Source organism: Scomber scombrus, chromosome 18, assembly GCF_963691925.1.
Source record: "Scomber scombrus chromosome 18, fScoSco1.1, whole genome shotgun sequence".
Taxonomy (NCBI): Eukaryota; Metazoa; Chordata; class Actinopteri; order Scombriformes; family Scombridae; genus Scomber; species Scomber scombrus.
Genome location: NC_084987.1, coordinates 25,613,043 through 25,630,863, shown reverse-complemented (window position 1 = coordinate 25,630,863; position 17,821 = coordinate 25,613,043). Strand labels below are relative to the sequence as shown.

The 17,821-nt window shown below is 40.4% G+C and overlaps 2 protein-coding genes and 2 non-coding genes across 4 annotated transcripts in view; 1 reads left to right on the top strand and 3 right to left on the bottom strand.

Annotated features, from left to right (window-relative positions):
- The window catches only part of cbx1a (chromobox homolog 1a (HP1 beta homolog Drosophila)), a gene marked incomplete in the record, with an annotated part of 11,494 nt that extends 7,828 nt beyond the window's left edge, over positions 1-3,666 (top strand). Inside the window, 1 exon segment of the mRNA XM_062439369.1 lies at positions 1-3,666.
- Positions 3,667-5,733: 2,067 nt separating this feature from the next.
- Positions 5,734-17,821, bottom strand: nfe2l1a (nfe2 like bZIP transcription factor 1a). The gene is made up of 9 exons (XM_062439368.1): positions 17,540-17,821; positions 17,277-17,441; positions 11,046-11,225; positions 8,940-9,008; positions 8,689-8,835; positions 8,362-8,533; positions 7,720-8,005; positions 7,304-7,665; positions 5,734-7,122 (listed from the first exon to the last, which is right to left on the bottom strand). Exons 1-9 carry the CDS (start codon positions 17,819-17,821, stop codon positions 6,128-6,130), a joined length of 2,658 nt encoding a protein of 885 aa, XP_062295352.1. The 3' UTR covers positions 5,734-6,127.
- Positions 11,472-11,544, bottom strand: trnav-uac (transfer RNA valine (anticodon UAC)). Its single transcript has one exon. It is a non-coding gene; the product is annotated as a tRNA-Val (tRNA).
- Positions 12,325-12,397, bottom strand: trnav-uac (transfer RNA valine (anticodon UAC)). Its single transcript has one exon. It is a non-coding gene; the product is annotated as a tRNA-Val (tRNA).

Genomic DNA, 17,821 nt, shown 5'->3' with positions numbered 1-17,821 from the left:
AGGGGTGTGTAGGGTTGCAGGGCAGAAAATTAACAACACACTCTTGCCCTAGCGAAAGTGAAGAAAAATCCCAGAAACGTTGGGGAGTGAACTGCCAATGTTGCTGACAGAAGAAAAAATGAAAAAGATGTTTGTTTTTCCTGCCCTGGAAAGTGACGCATCCTTTCCTCAAAAGATGCTCCCGCCTGTATCTTGACTGAAAATGTGTTTTGTTTTGTTTTTGAGGTAGGTTGACACTTTAGATTTGTTTCCCCTCACCAAGAACGTGTCACTCGATGGGAACCGGTGCCTTTTCGTTCTGCTTGTTATCTCTCTGTGTCGTCACAAGCCGAATATTGAACTGAATACAGTGAAACGATGGAAGTGTTTGTCTTCTACATTGGGTGACAAGTGCCTGGTGTCGGAAATGCAGGAACGCAAATCTAGCTGTCAAACTACCTCTCTCAACACGCACAGAGCTGGAGCCCTTCATTCACTGGCGACGCAGACTGAATGTTTGGCTGCGGCTTTCCTCCCCTTAAAAAACAAACAAACAACGTAGCTGGCTGAGAAGACGAAAGACAAAGGCAGACAGAGAGGACACACTTCCCCTTCCTGCTTTGTCAGGATTCATCGGAGGGAACGTCTTTTGGAAGGGAAACGCAGTTAGGTTGGGTATGAATGAAAGAATGGACAAAAACCATTCATTCATCTTTTTCAGTATCTGTTCTTTGTGCAACCTGAGTTCTCATTATTGCTGACGTGACGCTGTTCTTAATTTCGAAACTCAAAACACCAAATGACTGTGTATTTCACTCTGACATCGATATACTGACAGGAGGAGTGTGTGTGTGTGGGGGGGGCCCGGGGGGGCTTTACAGGCTGCAAGAACAGACCTCCACTCATTGGCTTTGGCCTCGTGTCTTACCAGCCAGTGTGGCGGCCAACCAGCCAGTGTTCACATGTCTTGCAGGTATCCATAATTTCAGCCATGGATGATGACGCTGCCCGACGCTTCATTTTTCATTTAAAAAAAAAAAAAAAATTCAACTCTGTGTTGCTCTATCTTTTCTGAGTGCTGTCTCTAATCACCTGTAGCTTCTTTGTGAATGTGAAACTGTCGATTTGCCGTATTTCCTACCCAACACGCTTCCTTATACATGCAAGGTGTGGAACAATCATGTTTTCTATACATGGGTGTTGCACTCACCTGAATTAGTCTTGGAATTTTCTTGAACAGGTAGAACTACTCGATTATCCCACAGTATCTGTTTAGCAGCAAGCCAAACTGATGATTGTTGTCATAACAGTCATCTGTCAATTATTATTTTCATTTAATAGTTTTGTTTATAAGATGTAAAAAAAAAAAAACACATTTTCCCTTTATCCAAGCTGATGACAGCAAATGTCTTGTTTTGTCTGATAAACAGTCCAAAACTTACATATGCTGTATTGTAGGAGTAGTACGTCCTCATGTTTAATTTTTTTCTTAAAACTGCTAATAGCTGCTTATTAATATTTCTGCCAATCATTTAATATATTGATTCCTGCAGCTCTAGTCACCTGCCAACAGCTAACTCTGAACCACATGTACAGACCTGACAGGTGGCCGGTAAGCTTCCTAAAACCTCATGTCAGTGTTTTTTTTTAAATGTTCTGAATATTTTTAGTGAAACTGAGGCTGGTTGGTTACCGAGCGGCTGGCAGCAGAGTGTTCACACTTCACAGCTACACTAAAAATCAGTATTTTGCCTGGTTGTAATTTTCCACACCGCTAAGTGGAAGCACTAAAGAGCAGCTGTTCAGCTCCTGCCTGATTCAGCTGTGATGCCTTGTAACCAGTAGATGAACGGGGCCAAGTACCATTTTTTTTAAAAGGAATCCTTATTTAAACAGAATTTGTTTTTTAATGAAACCCAAATTTACTGTCAACCAACAGATGTAATTCCTCACAATTGAGCAGCTGTTACCGACACCGTTCTTTGAGAATTAAAAGATTATGTTGTAAAGGTGCCCCAATTTAGGTACATTCACGTATTTTAAGAACAGCTTTTGACTCAAGTGTGAAATATGATTCCTTAAGAGAAGTTCTGACGCTAAAAGAAGTGAATTACGGTGGGAATAGACCAGCTATTGTCTGTACATTTTTGGCACCCAGCAAGCTTGACAGGCTGAAACGGTGAAAGTGGCTCAACAATTCTTTCGGCTGGTAGGCTGAGGGAATGGCGGGGGAGGGGTTTCCTGATGAGACCACGGCTCAGTCACTCGATAGGTACACACACACCCTGTTAACACAACCGGGTTTCATTCTGACGGAGGAATTGATTGAAAGTGTGTTAAATGATTCTTCATTTCAGCTCCCTTGTTTATTTTTAAACCCTTACACGTGCACACTCTCAACCACTTGTGCATTTTGTAGGCTGTTATTTTTTTAGCTTGCACAGGCCGGGCTACATTTAAGACATGATGAGTATGACTCAGCATATTATTCACATTTACAGAGTGACACACGGTTAAAACAGATATTTGCGTTTTTTCATAGGAAATGGAACATTATGGAAGTTGGCATGATTTGAATGTGAACATTTTATACGAGGGGGGGCCATTTCTCTACTGTGTAATGTTTCCTACCATGTAATGTGTTAAATGTAGCTCGGCTGTGCTTATTTCTATGTATACTGTATTAAAGTAAGCATAATAGCTCCCTGTTACCAGACTCAGGTTAGCTAGTTCAAATCCTCTTCTCGGAACGGTTAACTTTCGCTGCTGAAAATTGAGTTGATGATAACCCCCCCCCCCCCCCCCCCAGCACAGAACCCGTTTTAACATATCAACCTGTTCTTACGGAATATTTTTTTAATGAGTCTCAACCTTCAATGACATGTTATAGAAGAGAGAAATAATTTAAATCAGCAGGTGAAAAAAAATACTGACTGAAATCAATTACCCTTAAGATAGCTGCTTGTGTGTTTGGAATTATGACGGTGATATAATGAATGCACTTACTAAAGAATCTTTTTTTTTTTTTTAACTTCTGGCCTTTGGGGCTTTCTTGTTTCTTCGCCACGTAAATCAGTATTAAGTATCTGACGGGCTTCTGTTACACTATTCACCATCGACAGGAAAGGGGTTGAATTAGCTGCACCTGGGTCTGTTAGTTAGCTTTTCTATCTCATCTCTGAAGCTTTTCTCTGTATTTAGCGGATTAGCTTGTGTTGTCCTGTTGCATGTTTATCGGTTTACCTTACAAAGTCACTGTCATGGCTGTTCTACTTTTAATTGTCTGTTTTGGACAATAAAGTTGTCTCGTTTTCGTACCTACTTGTATTTTGGTGTTTCATTTTCCTTTTCTGATGGCACTCAATAGGGAGGGTTTAAAATCAATAGTTTTTCTTTTCTTAATTGCCACTGGGGTCCTCTGTCTTTTCATAAAGTATGCCACTATACTGAGAAATCCTATTCATATTATTGCATATCAGTAACCAGACATGTTAAGTCACCAAGTGTTTGTATGTGAATCAAATAAAACATTTAAGGGGCTCAGAGAACTCGAGGATCATAAAAATGAAAGGTTAAAAAAAATGTAATCTGTATTATTCTTTAAATTTGTAATTTCTATGAATTATTGTCAGTCTTTCAAACTCTGCCCTTACTCTTTATAATTGATTGAATTCATGCTGAATTGTGTATAGTTTTGGTTTTAGGATAGACTGTATCATTTATCAACTCCCTATCTCCAAAGTATGGAAAGTGTGTGTAGCTGCCACTTTTTTTTCCACTCCTAACTGACTGAGGAGAACTGGAAATAATCTTTGCAATCATTTTGGGAGGGAAGAACAAGTCTGAATGTGTATGCAATAAATGTGTTAATTGTAGGAATAAATGTATTATTAATTTTAAGAACACGAACAAAATTATATAAGTCAGACATTAAATGCACTTAATACCACAGTGGTTTTTAACCTATTTTTATTGGTCTAGTTGATTTGAGATCTTTCCATTTTACAAAAATCTTCTCATTTATAAAAAAAAAAAAAACAAGGTCCCAAGTCCTTGAATACCAGCAAGCACATTGGGCATCCACATAATGTAAAAACTTCACAACCAATAAGCCATTAGTGGTAGTTACAGACATGCAGGTTATTACATGTAAAAGTTCACACTCTGTCCTCTTAAAGACAGGTGGCGACATTTTCATTCTACATATCTGGAAAGCACACAGACATATGCAGTAAATTGATTTTGAAATACGTACTGAAACATGCAACAATTTTCTACCTAAAAATGATCCAACAATATTACAAGCTTTTTTTTTTTTTTTTTTCAGTGATTTGACTACACATGTGAGGAGTATTTCCCTCTAATTGTGTTCAACTTGCGAATACCAGTTGCATGACTTGACCAAAACAAAAGATTTTCTAAACTACAAACTGATATACTGTAAATTAGGGTAGAATTTGTATAGGCCTATATAGTCCCACCATCAAGAGTTCAAACTGCTGCTGTGTTTAATTCCTGTGTTACTCAGCTATGTGCACAGCCACCAGAGGGTGATACACTAACTTCGAGGTGTTTGGACATTTGTAAGAATACAGGTTTACCCATTTTTAAAGAAAAGTAATTTTGTTCTATCAATGTTAAAACAATAGCTTAACAACTTCACTTAGTTTATGGCCTTTTTTTTTTTTAAAGATCTGCCAATCAATTTACAAGTGACAGCAGGTTCCAATGCTGTGTTTTGGAACACAAATGTCTTCTTTTTTGATGTTTTAAATAGACAGTGATTTCACAGCTTCACAGACACACAAGTATATCGAAAATGACATATAAAGGCACAGATAAAACCTACTGCTATCATGCTTTCAGATCTCAAGAAAAAAAAATACATGCACCACTTAGGGGTAAAAAGCTATACCACAGTGAATTTGTTGCGGTCTGTTATTAAAACATTCATGAAGCCTTAAAAATCCCTAAGCAACAAGTGCCCTATCCAGAAATTATTGTTCTCAAAGACCTTATATCCACCTTAAAGGATATTATTTTATCTTTTAGTTATTATTTTCATTCTTACTTGTCCTCTCGAGACTAAAAGTTTAGCTTATATACTGTTCTTTAAAATCTCCTAAATTGTTAAATTAGTGGGCACTATGAAAAGAAGGGTCAATTGCCAGGACAATAAATGTCCAACAAAGTGGCCAAGGTGACTAATCTCTTTTCTTGCTCTAGTTTGAAAGGGTTCTGCTGGAGGTAATGCCTAATGTCTGGGCACTATGTCCAGCAGAACCCATAATGTGCCTAATGGGAGTTTTGGGGAATAGCATGGTTCATTTCGGCACCAAAGTGGCCTGTGGTTACTGCACCACCTGGAAAGTTAACATACCCAAGTATGATCTCCATGAACTTAATCCTGCTGAAGTGTCTTAAACTGGGAAACCCCACTTCTACCAGCTGACCCAACCCCCCATGATCACAACTCCCCTTCCTATGTACCAGCAACCATTTCTTGCTGGCTCAGAGTCATCATAGTATCTGTTTTGCTTAGCTGACAGTCAGGATCCAGCCTGTTTACTGTTTGTTGCCCAGTCTCTGAGGCAGCTGATGGAAGAAAAAGCAGGATTGTACATAGGCACTGAACTAGCATTTTAGACTGGTCCCACTTCATCTATCTGCTGAATTCATTCCACTGAGTACTAACAGCCTAAAATGACCTCTGAGATGTTTGAGCTTAACAAGTGTTGTATTCAAGTCCTTTTTCAGTGCTGAAAATGCTTACTATGAAGAAAGGAGAGCGTCATAAGATTTCTTATCAACATTATGATAATCATATCTTCCCTCAAAGAACTCCTCTTTCTTCTGTCTTGATTTCCTCTGTCCAGTCATCCCTCCATGCATCCGTTCTTCTTTCAAGTGTTAAATAAAAACATCCCTGTCCACAAAATCTGTTTAGTTTAAAGATTTCGTAGTTCTTTGGAGAGTCTGCACCTGCTGTTGATACCAGATGCACAATTCGTGTGTTCTGTCATTCAACACCTCATCAGTGTTACCTGCTTTTTTGTGGTTTTGATCACACACCTTGGAAGGAATAATAGCTCCTTATATTTCCAAATGTCTAAAGCATTTTTGTGTGAATGTTCTTGGTATGTCATCCTCACTTTTTCTTGTCCCTCTGTTTCTTCCTGCTTTTTTCACCTGTCAGTGGTAGCCCTGCCCCTTGTTGCCGTGGAGCCACTGTGACACTACCATTCGATCCAAAATTAAGCATGTGCTCTGTATTGTTCAGTAGCCTCCCTTCTTCGTCCCTCAGCCTGGAAAAGACTTCCTGGTACAACGTGTTCAGTCTGCGCTTCATCTCCTGCAGATTTCTCAGGGCCTCCTGTTTCTCTCGGAGCAGCCGCGAACGGTGGCGCCTCAACCCTGACACATTCTCCTCCAGTCCAACCAGCAAGCCCAGTTTCCTCTGTCTGCAGTTCTGAGCCGCTATCTTGTTCTTTCCACGGCGTCGTATGTCCCTGACCAGGGTAAGCTGCTCCTCGTTAAGTTGGTAATTGGCCAGTAGCTCATTGAACTCCTCCACTGGCAGATCAACAATCAGCTCATTGGAGAAGGGGATCTTCAGGGCTTTGGCACGCCATTCATCCCGGCTCCACATTTTGCTTTCGGTGATGTGTCTAGAAGACGAGCGGTGGTAAGGCTTGTCGTTGTCATGTCGTGGGGAGGATTTGGTGTGTTTGGTGGTCATCTTGCCCAGCGGTACAGAGGAGGCGGAGGGCAAGTGCTGGTTGTATGTGTGATCATGGTCGATATCCCCCAGCCACGGAAAGGCATTGAACAGCTTGTGATCCCCATAGTTAGGAGAGAGAAGTTTGTTCACTTGTCCCCCGACTGCCCCCATTTCCTCCTCTTCCTGCTCCTCCTGCTTTATGGTAAGCTCCACTTCCATATCTGAATCAATTAACATGTCCTCAGCATCTTCGTCCTCGTCTTCAGAGAAGGGACTTCCCACGGCCGACACACAAGATGAAGAGGAGATTGAGGAAGAGGAGGAAGAGGAATACGAGGAAGCATCAGAAGTGCATGGAGAAGCAGGGCTGTGGCTGAAGTCCAGAGAGAGACCAGAGTCCGAGTCTGCCTCATCCTCACCATCTAGGAGAAGGGTTAGAATAGGAATAGGTAATGTATTAGGTAATGGTATGTTTAACTTTCTTTTAAAATTTGAATTTAGCATTGGAAACTCTTCTAACATTATTTTGTATACAGTATGTGGTATGATACAGTATTTTTTCATAGTAACTATAGAAGTAAGTCTGTTGTCCTTGTCAATTACCTTGCTGATGTCTCCTTGGTTGACCCTGTTCTCCTGTCACTGCCATGCCAGAGCCAGAGTGGTTATCTTCTCTCTCCTCCTTACTGGTGATATTGTGGTTGAATTGGCCAGGTTCATGTTGGGTTACTTCACGGTCAAGGTAGCCCTCCTCCTCCAGCTTGACCGCCATCTCAGGGCTGAATCCTTCCTCCAGAGCCAGGTCCAACAATCTGATCTCATCCAGAATGGAGGCATCGTCTAAGAGGGCACCAAGTGGGCTAGGGAGACCATCTTCATCGTTAACATCTTCATCCTTGTCAACCAGAAAGACGCCAGGAGGAGATTTCGAAAAGTCTTGGGTGGTGCTGGAGGGTGTTAAGTCACTTGACTGTAAGTTAACATCGAAGCTAGCAACGTTTTCAGGGCAGAGAACATACTGTGAACACAGGCTGCTTCCCATGTTATCCACAGGATCTTCTGTTAGCAGATTCACGTTCAAGGTGCTCAAACTATTTTCTTCATTTAGTCCCATACTGAAGTCTTCTGACGGATTTTCTGCAAGCAGGCTCATGTGGTCTGGAAGACTGGGTGTGGGATTTACATGAGAGTTTTTCAAAGTGTCCCTTGTGTTCAAGCCTGAACCATGGTCATCCAGATCTGCACTGGGGGTGAGGGGAAGCAGGGCTGGTTCTAGCTCTGATTGGCCCGGAGACCCCAACAAACCTAGAGAGAAAGCAGGTATTATGCCAAATGTCAACAATTATGGGCTTTAGCATCAGAGCTTTATTATGATAATTCAAAGAACCTTCAGGTATTCTTGACCTTAGAAACAGCCACTTGACAAAAAATTCTCAGTAGAAGGTCCTACTTAATTAATACATTAACATTACCCTTGTATGGAATTTTGGTAAGGTGATAACAACTAAAAAGCCATGTCCATGAGCAACTGCATCTGCTGAGGACACCCATGAGATGTGATTGCAAGATTAAGAAATAACAAGTAAGTAGGACCTTGTGTCGAGAATGGAACTGCTCTCCCTGAATCTTTACAACAAATGTCAGTTTCTGAATTGAATTACCATGCTGTAAGGGACCCTCAATCAGTGGGACGTCCTGATCAGTCTCTGTTAAGCGGTTGTCATGGTTGTTAGAGTTTCGTTGCAGAGCTTCAGACCTAACACCGTTAAAGATCCTAGATGGTCTTGAATCCAGGCCATGGTCAAATGATGTCATCATGTCAACATGTGTGTTCTGGAAAAGAAGCATGCACAATTCATCTAAATCTATAGTATCTTGGCTTAGTCATTTCATGTCAAGTAATATTCTCATCTTGTTTCTGAACTCATGAAGTCATTTACTTCTGCGTTGCCAAATTTAATTGTGTTTTGTTTCCTTCTCCAAATCACCTCAGGCTCCATGATATCCAAAAGGTCCTGCCAGTGGAGCTCCAAGTCTGAGGAAGGGTTATCATCAGGGATGATGGAGGACAGTTGGGGATCCCTGCCTGCAAGCTGATTCTCTAGGTCTCTCCTTCTACCACCAACATCACATAACTGAGGGACAAAGACGGTGAAATGCTGATTACAGTGAAATACATTACAAATGACATTACAATACTGATCAAGATCAAGGTGAAGAGAACAGAAGAGGGCAGTACCTGTTGTTCCTCTAAGAAGGGAAACGTTTCTTCCAATAGCCTCAAACACTCTTGGAGGGAGGAGGTGGTCTGAAAATAGAAAGAGAGAAAGAGCAAGAATGAGGGGCAGAAGTTTATGAGTGGAGTTTAACCTTACAGTTTTGATGAGATAGCTGCCTTCCAAAGTAATATCCATATGTTTTTAAAGGTAATCTCCCCTCAGATTTCATTTTCCTCAATGTGCCAATGTGTGATTTCCTACATTTCTTACAACCTCTTTCAGTGACCCCTAACACACTGTTTTCTGTTTAGGTGTAACTGATAAGGGGAATACTGATTTTTGCTAAAAATGACTTTTTCAGCTAAGAACAGCAGATAAAGTCTACAGCCATGCTAGCAGGTTTGTAATTCTACACTTAAGCACGGGTTGCTTTGAGCTAAATGCTAATGTTAGCCTGCTAACATGCTCACAATGACTGATGTTTTTTGTTAAAGTATGATGTTTACCATTGTCACCATTCATTTAGCATGTTAGCATATGCTGCCATTTGCTAATTAGCACTGAACAGCACAGCTCAGGCTGATGGGTTTGGCTAGTATTTGATCATAAACCAATGTATCGGTCAAATCAAAATATTGAACTCTTAATGGCACTGAATGAAAAGTCAGAGGGTCACCAAAGATTTGACTATTCATGAATGTCAAATTTCAGTGTGGCTAACAATGTTGTTGGAATGGTGGAAAGAGGGGCTACTGGGCAGTATGGTCTATATCTTGTTCATGCTGGTATAAAAATTAAATTCAATGATGATGGCTCTAGAGTAATTTCTGTTTGATATAAGCCTTACAACCAGCTGTGAACATTTGTGGTCAGTCTTTGTCTGGCTGTGTTGTCCAGGAGCCAGCACACTAACACACTAACACACTAGCACACTAACTAGGCCTCAAGAGGCAGTCTGACCCACAAGCGGGTTCATGAGAGTGACAACTTAGAACATACACATAGCGAGAGCCTGTGCCTCTTTTTCTGTCTTTCATCAACTTCCCAATGCCCTGTCACAAATCAGACACTTGTCACTTCTGATTTCTGACCTGCAGTGCTGTGTTGGAAAGGTGGTAGGCAGGTTTCCGCTTAGATCTGCCCTAAAAACAAGGGGCATCGTTGTGACATACTTAACCCATATCTGATATTTTTAAATGCTACTATGAAGTAAGTCAAAATGTGAACGTGAGTAAGTCTCCACACTTACACACACACACATTTCTATATGCATGTTACATGTTAGAAAGCGTATGCTGGGTGTAACACACACTTTGGAGTGCAGCTGCCAAAGTGTGTCACCCACGATTTCCTATTCTGCTGAGCTGGCAACTCAAGCATTTAGAGATGAAGCATCCAGCTCTGATTCCAAGCGTGACAGATGCTGTGATAACCTTCGCCTAATGCGTACACAAGTTTATACACCACACAGTGTATATATATATGTCTGGCAGGTTCTAGCGATACTGGATTTCATAAGGCTGATACTGACAAACTTTTTCAGACTGTCACTCTTTGCAGTAGGCTAGGGGTCCCTCACAACCTAGACTTAACCCAATTTGGCTCCACTTAATCATTCTATAGCTTCATATGACAAACAGGGGACATTTTTTGATTTCTTGTCAAATTATCTAAAAGTATCTGATTCCCCTTTACTGACGTTGACATTTTTTGTAACTTTCTAGAACCCAACTTGACATAGCCATTGGCCAGATGTGCAAAGGTATGAAAGCAGGGTTTTAAAGAATTCCCATTTGTACAATGCATCACATTGAGACACACAAAGAGTACTTGAGAGACATTGGGGAGGCAGTGAGATGCAGAGACAATGACAGCATACCTTTTAGATGTGTTCAGATGACACATCAAACAACCTAGTTCATTTTAAAAGGGTGCATGACCTACAAAATGTGTCATATATTCATTGTGTTTAGTGTCATGTAAGTCTTGTAATGCTCAAACCTCAAGTAATCAGTGTCTTCCAGATTTTGTACTGTCTTCAAAGACTAAAATTCATGAAATAGCCTTTTATCATAATTCCATGATAATAAATCTTGTTCTTCTATCATATTCCTGCTATGTCTTACCTGGTCTCCTTCATTCTGATTCAGCTCTCTGTTGTTACCACGATGGTCAGATCTTTGTGGTCTTCCTCCACCCTCGGCCCTCGAGTGACGCCTGTGCATCCAGGCCAGGTCTTCTTCCTCCTCCTCCTCCTCTTCATCATCCATAGCAGCACCATGATTAAATACATCATATGTTCCTTCCTGGTTGCAGAGACAATAATAAAAAACTTAGAAACAACCTATATGCTGCAGGGGTCTCAAACTGCCTAAACAGACATTGGTTCAATATATCATGTTCAATACTGGACAGTCTAGCCTATGTCTTAAAGCACTGGTTTTAATGGGTTTTGAACTCAACATAGTGCTTTCTAGGAATCATTTGACCCACCATGCTATATTTAAAAATGGTACCTGAGATACACCCTGCACTCAAAATACATGAAGTCATGCTTCCACTGGGTTTTGAACCCAGGACAACCTGCGCGTAAAGCAGATGTGATAACCTCTACACTATGGAACCTCACAACAGAAAACCTACTTATTTTGATGGTCACAATATTTTGTCATAAATATTACATCTTAACATATGCTAAATGACCTGTTTATTTTATTAGTGTTCAGCAACTACAGCTACCATGAGGCTTTAGCATGTTGCATTGGATTTGATTAAGACTAGATTATAGTACAATGGGTTACACTTAAAGGAGAAAATGTTGGGATTTCATTTAAAGATATGTTAAATGCATCTTTTTGGACATATATACTGATAAGCAGAAAGATATGCCGACAAACAAAAGATTACAACACCGCTTATGCAGAGCTAACATATCTCTTACCTCCATACTACTGGGCTGAATGTAAAGTATGTAAAGGCTCCTATTTTACCCAGAGACAGACAGCCAGACTCAGAATAGCTTTAACCTTCTCCTGACCTGGCTAGGGGCTTATAGACAAACCCAGAGACCCTCAGCAGCTGGCCATCAATGACACGTATGTGGCTTGAACATATATGTGCCATATGTGTACACGTATACCTGTCCTAACTAGACGAGTGCGACTGAGAGCCAAACATTTTTTTTCTATCTGCAATAGTCTGTGAACATGCCTAAGTGCCATAACCTCTGAGTCAGGATAAATGATAGTTTATCAACCTCTCGGAGACAAAGCTTATTTCTTGCTTTCCGTGACAAATTTCTTAAATTATTTTACATGGTACAGTGATGTGGCTTAAGGGCAAATGTGACCCAACAGATTTCAATCTAATTTGAGATAAACTATGGACCCTGAATACTTAAAATATTGGTTCCACTGGGTTTCGAACCCAGGACCTTCTGCGTGTAAAGCAGACATGATAACCTCTACACTATGGAACCTTGCATGCCCCTAGTAATGATGGTGTTTCCAAAAATGTAAAGAAATATTTTTATCAGATATACATACTTTAAAAATCTGTGTAGTAACAATATCAAACTCATCATCATTCAACACCAATATTACTCTTGTACATAATGTTACTATTATGTTTTACTGTCCCTGTGATGCAGCTGATGGCATGAATCAGTCTTACTTACTAAAAACATAAGTGTTACATAATAACTATGTTTTGATCCATTGGTACACTCTGTACATTCCCACTTACTCCTCATGTCCTTAAATCTAGCATTTGGCAAAAGCAAGTTTGGCTGTTTTTCTTCTGCAACACTGCTGAATAAGGAAGCCCAAGTTAGCACCTCATATATTTATGTAAGTTTGTTTATATGCATGCCACTGCCTCATTGCATTTGAGTGTTTGTGTTTGTGTGTGTGTGTGTGTTGGTGCAGTAAACAAGAGGGATTGCAAAACTGAAGGATGTAAAATGTGTGTCAGGACGCAATGGACCAGTGATCAGGTTTCAAAACAAGCTGGTCAGTCACAAGGCCAGGAGAAAGCTAGTAAAGTGTTGTGTATGTGTGTAAGCGTGCAATTTGATGCATGAGGGGAATTCTAAAACACAGTTCTGTTAAATTTCAGTTTGAAGAAGAGAAGGTAGCGTGTACTTAGATCAAGTTCGTTGTGTGTGTGTGCGTGTGTGTGTGCGTGCATGTGTGGCTGGCAGATATATAGACCTGCTGTAAAATGACACTGTGCTTCAGCTGTAGCTCCTCATAACAAACTGAAATACTACCATTTTACAGTTTTTCTCATTTCCTGTACTCATTCTCTCCATCACTGCAGAGGATTTGACTGATTTCAACACATTTTACTTTGCCTTACCTGGTTTGGGTATTTGAGTAGAGTGAATTAAGTATTTGTATTATCTATAAATCGTCATAAAATAGTTGAAAATTCCAATTCCAATTTCAGAGAGCCCAAGTTGACGTCTTACTGCTTGTTTGGTGTAAAAATCACTCCAGAACTCAGAAATATTTCATCATTCATAGAAGAGGAAAGGTGCATCACTTTCAATAAACTGACCAAATGTTTAGCTTCCCAATCAAAGCAGCCAATAGCAGGTGAATGGGAGTGAAGAAGAGTGTAACAACAGCTGACGTTTTAAGACTTGCTAAATAATGGTGTGTGTATTGTTAGAATTACCATTAAAAGAGATAGCAAAGGTAATGATCAGCAAAACCTGGTGATAGTAAAATAGCATATTCATTGTCAGAATAACCAATAAACTACCAGCTATGATGAGGTGACAGCACTCGACACGCCTCCGACCAACCTGATTCAGTTATAACGCTTGAACACCACCTCTAATAGCAAAATGATGTATTGACCCACCTGTGCTTGTTGCTACCTGCTTTACTGACATGTATGATGCTGCTGACATGTACCAAAATCTTCCGACAACCCTGCTTTTGTGGTGATTTTGTGTGGTGAATCAGTGCTGTGGGTTCATTTAAAGTGAAGTATTTTGAGGTATCCAACTCTCGTATAGACACACACACACACACCCACACACACACACACACACACATAAAGAGTTTTCTCAGTAAATGCAGGCATTGTTGCTATGCTTGACACTGGAACCCTAATATACCGCTGCACATGACTCTGTAACACACACACAAACACACAAAGTATCTTGACTGGACATGTTGGCCAGTCTGAGGGCTATTTATATATTGTACAGTTTGTTTGTTAGCACCGGCCACTGTGTTGTGTCTGCTGTGGAGTCTGTGGGGGTTTTATTTAGTCCCAGTTCAGTTTGTATGACTCGACATTTAAACAATTGACCTTGTTTTATTGGTTGGCCGGTAAAGGTAAAAATACAATGGAATATTCTGGAACATTCGTCTTTGTGTGGAAAGGCAGAGACTGATACTTGTACATAGATCCAGTGTAACACTTTAACACTCCAGTAAGATTTTAAAAGATTTCTGCTTAAGTCTAAACTGACTCAGGCCCTGGAGTTGCCTCTTCTATAACAGTTTTAGACATGTATTCATGCCTGATGAGCTCCACAGATTACACTATTTTTAGTTTTAACATGTTTGTTTATGAAGTGAAAGATCTGAGAGTCTTCCATAATTAGGACATCAGTCAGCCAGTCAGTCAGGTTATGTATGTGCTTCAGTCTGTCTCATGAGCCAAAGCTTGGTGGGACATGTCTGAGGTGCTGACATTATTTATTGGAACTCACAGTATACATGTAGGTTCAGGCAGGAACATATCACTCACCACAGACAATGGTACCACCCAGATCAGATGATCATCAGCTGATACCCCCTCATTATGTTATCTGACTTACACTAATTCATGTACTGTTGGTTAACCTTATCCACATATGTACCAGTCATTCTATTTTCCACCCTGCCCACTAAGCTTTCTGGCTAAGAAGAAATCTGTTTGACTAAAATGCCAAAGTCACACTTAGTCTCACATTGCCTGATCTGTCTCCACCTAATCCACTGTTCCAGCACACCTGTACAAAGACAGGACTTTGAGTGTGATAGAAGTTTAACTGTAGCATCTGCAAAGCCTTACATGAGGTAAATTTTATCATCTACCCATGTTTGCTGGAGTCTGCAACATACATGCAGAACAACCGTGTGAACATTCCATCTACACAGACATCCTAATATGAATAGAACTGTGTATATTGCAGAAGTGTGCAGATGTGCCTGAATTTTACTGGCCAGCCATAAAAGCAGACGTAAAGCTTCACTAATCAATATTTTAATATTTACAATGTATTTAATGACTACATGTAATGTGAGACTGGTCGCTCATGGCAAGGCAAGGCAGCTTTATTTATATAGCATTTCATACCTAGGGGCCACTCAATGTGTTTCATTCATGATGATGATGATGAATCACCAAACTCTGTAGTTCCCTTAAGCTCTATGTAGTATTTTAGTGTCTTTCAGCTCATTGTTTTGGTTTTAATCCCCATAACTTTAAACTAATTTCCAGAAGCAGCTATGGTGCAGACCAAAATGGAGCTAGAAGGAGAGTGAATGTTAGACTTTGATTCATCAGGTGGACAGAACCATGACTCTAAATGAATGAAAATGTTGCTGTGTGTCTCCTGAATGTGTATAGATGCACATTTTTGCTATCAAGTTCACCATAAGAACTTTATAGGGTGATATGTGTGAGTGTTTTTAGCTTGTCCTGATGTCCCCAAGTGGCAAGAAACAAACAATAATGTTGCTTTTAGGATGTTTTTAAGGATGTTTTCCAATTTTTTCAAGTTTGTCTTAAAGCAATATTCTGATTCAGGGAATGGTTTATCTTGTCAGTACTGGCTGTGAAGAAATCCCCTCCAAGTGGGGATGTAGGAAGCTGCAATTAGGGTTCAGCAGACTGATTTAGACAAATCAAGTAGGTATCTTCCAAAGTAAGGCTACAAAATTCCTCCACTGAAAATGGAAAGAGGTCATTTTGCACTCAAAAGAAACTGCAGACAGACTTAACAAACTTATTCTATCCTGTAAAGTGTATGAAATTAACCTGCAAAAACCAGGATACTGAAGTGAATTTGTTTGATAGGTACTGTATACCTTCTTCAGCAGGGTGTTTTTACCATTTCATCTGCAAAACTGACTGTATTTCTTCATTTTCCTTGTGAGGTCATCTAGGTGCGGTGGTGACTCATCTAACCGTGACTCATTATCTCACATGACTTTACACTCAGCTTTGTGGCAAGTCAAAAACAAAAATAGAGCTTTTGTCCACACCACTGATTAATATAATTAACATTAAGAAATAGCTTGTGTGTCTGTTCAAACCTGTTTGTTTGTTTTTTTTACTGCTATTTCTGTGGTATTTTGGGTAGGTCAATAGTCTGCTAACAAATTTTTGTGAACCATACCATTGGGAAAGTGGTCTCAGACTGTAGCTCTTACTCTTGCTCTTTTAGCTATTTGGAGTATAAAGTATTCATAAAGCATAGGATATATTTCTTTCAGTGTTTACATTTTTGATGGTGGCCGTCAGAGAGTAGACATGTAGATCGTTCTTAAAACTAGCTTAAAACGCAGAAGGTCCTGGATTCAAGACCCAGTAGAACCACAACTAAGTGTTAGTATGCTTCAAAGGCAGTGTAAAGGAAAGTTGGCCTCTTGCAGCGGTAGTAAAACCTGTTAGATGAACAAGGGCTTTTGCTCTAGATCGGACATGGCTGTGGCGTGGACAAAGGTCAACTCAGATTGCTGAACTGACATAACATACCCATGTCACGCCTGACCTAAAGACATAATAAGATAACTACTTATTTCATAAACATACATTCGTAAGTGAAAAACAAAACTATTTAGTAATTCCAACATATAGTATAACCTATAGCAGGTTGCTGGGTATGTTGCAACCCTTTTAAAACCTGGGTAAGACAAAAATATTATACATTCTGAACATTTCACAAGGTTTCTTTATTAGCAATAAGGCAGAGCTTTGTGTCCTGTTAGTGTATAACGTTTTCTTTGGGTCATAGAATCTGCAATTCTAAGAAATTACGACTGGCTTCTATCATTGCATTGCCAATGTCCTTTCATTTATCTTTGCTCTCTTGGTGCCTCAGTCAATATATATTCCATTTTTCAGAGGTTTCTGAGTCAGAATAGCTAGAAAGGCATGCTGGCTTGCGTTCAATACTTTTGGCATATTGCGTTTGACATACTTGGGACATACTAAATTTTTTTCTGGCATACTAAGTAGTATGGTAGTATGGGTATTGAAGTGTACACCTGGTCTCAGGTAGACAAGAACATGCTAAAACAAAATCTCTATATGTTCTAAACCACACAGTGTGAATGAAACAACTGTACCTCTTTATCATCATTATCTTCTTCTTCTTCAAGAATACCAAGTCCAACTGTGTTCTCTACAGGCGGGGCAGTTCGGTCTCTCTCTACTACAGCAGGAGCTCTCTCCACTGGCAGAGGATCTGGCTCTCGCTGTACCAGCCATGTCTCCAGCTCTGCCTGAGGAACCTGGGAGACGGGTATTAAACAGTTCAAACTTCAACATGTTTGTCTTTCAAACTACAGGTCTTTCAGCCGTGCTCTCCAGCTGGAGATAGAAATATTACCTGTAGTCTGTCCAGAGAGTGGACCCAGCCCAGCAGTCTTCGTGTTGTGAAGAAACCATCGAGGTCCACACTCTTTGGGTGCAGGCCGTGGCCATCCTCCAGGCGATTGCGGAGGTTGTGGAACTGCGTCTGGGTCAGTGCCGAGGTCGGACCCAGGATCATCTCGTGCAAGGATGGAGGCAGGTAGGAATCCAGTCCCACGTCAACCCTCACTCCGCACAGGCTGAGCAGAATGGCCATCTGGATGAGGCCCTCAGTGAAGTATTTCTTTAGGTGCAGCAT

What these genes read in the sequence shown, in the direction of transcription:
- nfe2l1a (XM_062439368.1), bottom strand. Translation starts at nt 17,821, where the DNA reads ATGCTGCACCTAAAGAAATACTTCACTGAGGGCCTCATCCAGATGGCC. An exon ending in CCTTCTTAGAGGAACAACAG is followed by an intron (nt 8,836 to 8,939) that starts GTACTGCCCTCT and finishes TTTGTCCCTCAG; the next exon opens with TTATGTGATGTTGGTGGTAG. An exon ending in ACCAAGGAGACATCAGCAAG is followed by an intron (nt 7,123 to 7,303) that starts GTAATTGACAAG and finishes CCCTTCTCCTAG; the next exon opens with ATGGTGAGGATGAGGCAGAC.